The sequence below is a fragment of the Chondrus crispus genome, genomic scaffold, assembly GCF_000350225.1.
Source record: "Chondrus crispus Stackhouse genomic scaffold, scaffold_275, whole genome shotgun sequence".
NCBI lineage: Eukaryota > Rhodophyta > Florideophyceae > Gigartinales > Gigartinaceae > Chondrus > Chondrus crispus.
In genome coordinates this window covers 108621-114776 of record NW_005179163.1, presented here as the reverse complement: position 1 = coordinate 114776, position 6156 = coordinate 108621, and the positions used below count along the sequence as shown (strand labels likewise).

General features: G+C 55.7%; 2 protein-coding genes across 2 annotated transcripts; both read right to left on the bottom strand.

Moving 5' to 3' along the window:
* Nucleotides 1-4071: 4071 nt before the first annotated feature.
* On the bottom strand, nucleotides 4072-4257 carry CHC_T00005250001 (hypothetical protein). Its single transcript, XM_005716832.1, has one exon. The coding sequence runs from the start codon at nucleotides 4255-4257 to the stop codon at nucleotides 4072-4074; it is 186 nt and encodes a 61-aa protein (XP_005716889.1).
* A 12-nt stretch (nucleotides 4258-4269) lies between these two features.
* CHC_T00005249001 (hypothetical protein) lies at nucleotides 4270-5742 on the bottom strand. The gene has a single exon (XM_005716831.1). The coding sequence runs from the start codon at nucleotides 5740-5742 to the stop codon at nucleotides 4270-4272; it is 1473 nt and encodes a 490-aa protein (XP_005716888.1).
* Nucleotides 5743-6156: the final 414 nt, after the last annotated feature.

Genomic DNA, 6156 nt, shown 5'->3' with positions numbered 1-6156 from the left:
CACGTACAGCACAGTGCTCCCCATTTATCTCAAAACCATGGATATGTGGAAATGCAATCCGACACCTCACTGTTTCGCAAACAAACCGAAAAGGGCATAATACTAAGTGGTATCTGCATGCTGCCTGTCGAGAGACCACCCGTCTCCCCTCCGCACTGTCGCCCTTGTCAACCGCTTTGCCGTTCATATCCGCAGCCCTATAATCGACGACTCGCACACTTTTCCTTGCCAGAACCACCTCCCAAAACTTCCTTTACATCTTTCGCCTTGTGTCCAATCACGCTCATGTGCAACCATTCTTGGTCGGTAGCCACTACGCGTACACCTCGCTCTCCGAGAATCTTGCCCCTCTCATTCCACAGTCTTCCTCATGGATACGCCAACTGCGTAGCGCGTTGGCACGGAACGCATGCGCTAACCTCTGGTAGCCGCGCTTCCTTGTCCGCGTAAACAATCAATGTCACCAACCAGAGCTTCGCTTTTAGCCTCGGCAACATGTCAACCACCCTTTCTATTTTTTCGCCTTCGCTGACTGATTCTTCACTCTGCGACCAGAACAATGCGTCCAAGCAATTATCGCGTACTGCAATTTGCCAACGCCTATTCTTCCCGTCCGATTCCTTATCTTCGTGTCCTTGTAGTCCGGTATCACGTGCAGTGTTACCAGAGGCGATTGCTTGTGTCAGCGAAGAGGTTACTGTATTCTTGCAGTCAGAAACCGACAGCACAACTTTGTTTTGCTCTGTTCTTGGTCCCGCTCCGTGAATGCCAATTAGGGCATGCGCTGTCCGTACGGAAGAGCACACTGTCCCTGCACGCTTGGAATAGCAAACTCTCAGTGGCTCAAGTTGTCGCACGATAGGGGAGAAGAGAACTCCCGTCATAGTCGATAGGTTGTCCATACAACCTGCAACCCATCCGCACCCCTCCATCCCATCTATGGGAACACCCTTCGGCCCAAATTTCATTTCCTGAAAAAGAATCTCGTCACCGACACTCACTCTCATTGCTTGTTGTATCAGTCTTGGTCCTGCAACTGTCACCGTTACACCATCCTCGCAAGTTAAAGTTGCTGAAATGTCACCTTGCTTCTTCGTCGCTGCTACCACGCGTGCGTGGCACACAAACTCTTCCTGCGCTTGTGGACTAGCAAGACCGCTCACCTGTCTTGTAGAAACTACAGAACCAGCTTGTGAAAGAACAGCATCAGTGCGGCGACGCTTTCCTTCTCTCCCACTAATGTTGGTGATATCTCGCATCACGCCTTTGTCCACAGTGTCTGAGGGCCCCGTGCACGTTTTCTTGGAATAATAGCAGGTAGTCAGTGCCGTACACGCGAGGTTAAACGAGTTGCCGTTCGGCTCGACCGCGAGGTTACCGAAAAGAACGTGGTACCCGGGCTCGAGCAATTCCGCAAGCGAGCCAAGCTCCTTTGGCAGCGTGCACAGGACCGACGGTTGGTCGGCGTCCTCCGCGTCCGTAAAATCGTGGAGGCGAACGACCACATTATCCTCTTCCCGCTTGACCTGCGCGACGACCGCGTACACCCACCGCGGCGTGAGCGCGCGCTCATTCCACACGCGCTGCAACGAGAACGCCTCCGGCGGCTCGTCGAGGCCGAGCGCGCCGGGCCCCATCGAGTCGAGGTCGAAAAACACGTGCGGCGTCGGCATCACCACCTGCGTCACGGCGCCGCCGGGCACTTGCGCGTCAAACTCCTGCGACGGCGTGGCCGCCGTCTGCGCGCGCGCGCTCTTCGCGCCAAACTTGACGACGTCGACCGGGCTTTCCGACGCGCGTCCCCTCGCCTTGCGCTCCGGCGTCGCCGCCGCGCGCGCGGCCGCCTCGCCGGCGTCTCGGAACGCGGCCCGCGCGAGGCGGACGTGGTCGGCGACGGCGGCGCCGCGCGGGGCGCGTGGGGCGACGACGACGCAGCGCGCGTCGAGCGCGACGACGGCGCGCGGGGCGACGACGCCCAAGTAGTTGGAGTGGGCGTAGACGGCGATGTCGGCGGCGCCCGCGGTGCGGACGAGCCAGACCTCGGGCGGGCCGGGCGCGACGTGCGTGACGGTGGCGGTGAGGAGGCGCGGGCGCGCGGCGCGCGCGCGGCGGTGCCTCGCCCACGCGGCCGAGACCTCGTCGGCCGCGACCTGGAACGAGAGGCCCGTGGAGTAGGCGGCGAGCAGGGCGACGAGGTGGCGCGCCACGAAGCCCCACGGAGGCGGCGGGTCGAGCAAAGGCTGCAGCTGCGCGACCGGGCGCTCGAGAGAGTTGGCGGGCATAGCGGGAAGCGGGGATGCGGGGGTGCGGGCATCGCGGGCGGAGAAGTGCGAGAGGGTGGGGCGGAGGGAAGACGAGAGGTTGGCGGGTGGACGTGGGGCTCGGTTTTGGCGCCAATTTTGGGCATGGCCGTTTGGGTAGTGGGATTGACGAGCAGTTTCGGTTGGGGAAGGAGAAAGGCAGTGGGCGATCAAGTGAAAAGTGGACAGGTTTTAAATAGATTCCAAAATTCTTTGGTTTTCCAACGAGAGCATTTCGGTGACGGTACATTACACGTGGCGCTCCCATATGAGAGAAGGCACACTGTAGACTTTACACTTTATCTTTACACTTGCAGGTTTCGGTGATAACGGGCAGTTGACGGTCACGACTGTAAGAAACGAGTCTTACAGCAGTGGCATTACGACAGCCTGCCCTGGCTCTCCGTAGTACAGACTCTGTACAATAACAACCTCTGTACTACAGAGGTTGTTATTGGCGGCGCTGTCCCTGTTTCTCGTACCTTCTGAACGGCATTCGGAGACTGGAGATGTGTTGTACAAGTGCGCATTGTACGCAATCTATGTCTTCTCGAACGGGCGAACAGCATAACTGTTTTCCGTTCGGGGACGACGGTGGGGGTGCAGAAGGTGCACGGTACACGCCTCTCAGGTACTGTAAGTTTGTCCAGACGCGCGGATGACAAAAGCAATGCAGACTGAAAACAGAAAGTTTTGAAAAGAAGCTAATTCCGTCCGGACGGCACGATTTAGGTTGCGCAAGTGTTGGCTGAGAATGCTAGTTTACAGTACTGTGCCGGTGCGGATACAGGATGCCGTTACAGTATCCTGCGGCTATCAGAGGGCCCTGGCTGACGGCTGTGCACGGTCCATAGTATGGACTCCATACTGTATGTACAGTATGTAAAGCTTTACGGTAGATGCGAGCGTGATTTGAAGAGGTGCCGAGTTTAAGAGTACTGTAAGCGCAAGAAGGCATGTGAGAGATTTACGCATGAGGCATTGCTGCAGACGTGAATGAGGGTGAACGAGAGGGGGGTAGCGGGGGCGTTGCATCACGATATTTTGGGAAAATTATTGGCGTGTGGTGGGAAGGACGGTCGCTAACCAATTAATAGCAATGGGCAACTCCGGCAATCAAATCTCCCCACGTGGTGTCGAACGCAAATACCCGTTAAGCCAGTCAACGTGGGCTGTGCACGATCCGAGCGTAGATCAGAGTGGCAAGCAATCAATATACAAGATCAGAACATTTCCCCACACATCACTTTCATTGGTTCATCAACAGACGCAAGTCTTGGGAGATCTGTACCTGCTTTGTGTTTCACCAATCCGTTACGCTGTTCAGCTGTACTTCTGTACAGTCGACAAGAGTATCCCTACCCTGTACAGAACTTCCCCCTCTCCCTTCCCCAAAACGAGCCACAGCCTTCACGGCCCTTGCGCAAAACATGCCCTGCCATAGTTTTCTCTACTTTGCCATGGATGTATGAAGGCGGTAAGCAAGGTCGCTTGCGCCACTTTGCCGCCACCCCTCCCGGCTCCCCTCCCGGCTCCCCTCCTGGCTCCCCTCGACGACTCACGACGTCGGAACGATCAACTGATCAAAATGTCCACAGGAACGTCCACAGGAACGTCCACAGGAACGGCAATCAATAGAGACAACAACTCTCACTCAATCAAATGTGGAAGGCACGAAACTACAGTCAGGACTTATCAGTAAAACAAACTGTCCTGCCTGAAACAAAACCTTCACTAAAAACCTGCTCCCCATCAACAACTATGTTTGACATCACCAGCGCAGCACTGCCTCTCTCAACCACAAGCGTGTACATTCCTTTACGCAAGCGCCCCGAGATTCCGTTAAAGGACAAAGCGCCCCGCGCGCTTCAGCCGCATATTGTAAAGATATCGGAAAATACAGTACAGTTTTCGACAACGACCCCCCCCCCCCATCCCAGAATCTTCCCCTGAGCATCCCATCCTCCGCTTACAATACAGAAGGCTCTGCATCACTTCTTCCCATCCTGATATCACAAAGCCCACCAGAGCATGCTAGCAGCTTTCGAAAAGCAAACCTTGACGACTGCTGAAAGCTTTGCTCAATATTCAAAAGCCCGCCATTAGTCCTTGGCAGTCTCTCTTCCGTTCCGTCCTGACTGCCCATCATTCGCTTCGGTAACATAAAGGGACTGAACGCACGTGACGACTTGATTTCTCTCTCCATCGAAAGCTTGTGAAATCGGAAGCACAGCGACGGCTCCGAGTCCTGATTGTGCGGAAAGCTGAATCTCATGTACATCATAGCGTTTCCCTCGAGGTCAGTGCCTGACAACCTCAACGCATCCCTCACGCCTCTCTCTCCCATCTTCCCATCAGCTAGGCCTTGCACTTTCGCTCCCGGCTTCATGCCGGCATACACCCAAACGCGGTCACCGTCATAGTCCACCTCTGTGTTCCACTTGCGATCAGGGTGGAACCTCGAATGAAAAGCCTTTCGTGCCGCTCTCACCAAACGCTCATACACAGGCCTCGGCATAGAAAGATAGACAAAATCGTGTCCATAAGTTACGTAACAGGATCTCTCCTTGTTCTTGATTTGGCTTTGCTTCCCCACTGACTGGCGGTACTGGATTACGACGTCTCTGATCGGGATGTACGGTAAGCTCGTTCCGTCGGGATACAAAAAGCCAAGATACATGATAGTAATTGGGAGCTCGGAGGTGTGAACAGGTACAAACGGTTCGTTGATGACAACGTTGACTTCAAGGCGAGCAGTGTCGTTGACCATAGAAGCAAAAGCAGGACTCATAATAGCCAGGGTGCGGGTAGGGCCTACCCCCAAATAGGCGCTCGTTTCCAAAGCGCGAATTGGGGTCATAGGAATCTTTGGTGTGAAGACGGTGGTATAATTGGGTTGTTTTGGGAAGATCTTGTCGCGCAAACTGACGGCCTGCAGGCGGGTGACAATATCCTCGACTTGCAAGGGGTCGCACGCGCTCAAGCCGTGATACAGGACGAAGTTCTGACGCAATTCGGCGAGCTTGTCGAGCAAGTCGTCGTTTTCCTGCTTGAGGGCGTCGTTCTGACAGAGCAGGGCGGAGTTTTGTTTGTTGAGGGTAGAAAGCCTGTCGTCAGCGGCCTCCCTTTTGTCGCTTTCGCGGAAGAAATGGTCCGAGGTATGGGCGACTTCTTGCTCGAGCTGGCGGGTTTTTCTCTTCGCATCGGCGAGTTTGGTGCGAAGGGAGAGGTTTTTGGCGTGCAGCAGGACCTTGTCCTCCTCGAGCTTGCCGATTTTTGCTCGCTGCTCCGTAACTATTCTGATGAGGTCCGAACCCGAGGAACCCGAGGATCTCGGAGAGTTTGTGGACGAGGAGGAGAAGGTGGAGAGGGGTCGAGATATACGATGCGGGTCGGGCGAAAAGGACTGCGAGTAGGCATCTTTAGAGAGGAAGCATTCCATTGGCTTCGGAGGTGACGGACCAAGTGCAGCGGTTGGGATTGAGGTTGTAGGACGGACCAACGAGTTAGGGAATGGGGGGAAGAGGGACGTAGACGAAGGGCAGGAGAGGTAACGGATAGAAGGACGCAAGGGGCGAGGTGAACGAGAGGGAAGAGTGAGCAGAGAGATGGAGCGGGCGGAAAACCACAGATAATAAAAACGAGGCAGGGGTTGGGTGGGTGGTGGGCGGGAAGGTTTTTTGTGTGGGACTTCGAAGGGCGGGGAAGACAGTGTCGGGGTGGGAGGGTGCGTGGAGGGGGGGGGGAGGTTAGGGGAGGGGGTTGTGGGAGGGCAGACAGGAATTGTGGAGGTTTATGTTTGTGGAAGGGAGGGGGCGAAGAGAACCCTACAGCGGGGGGACAGTGGGAGAGTATC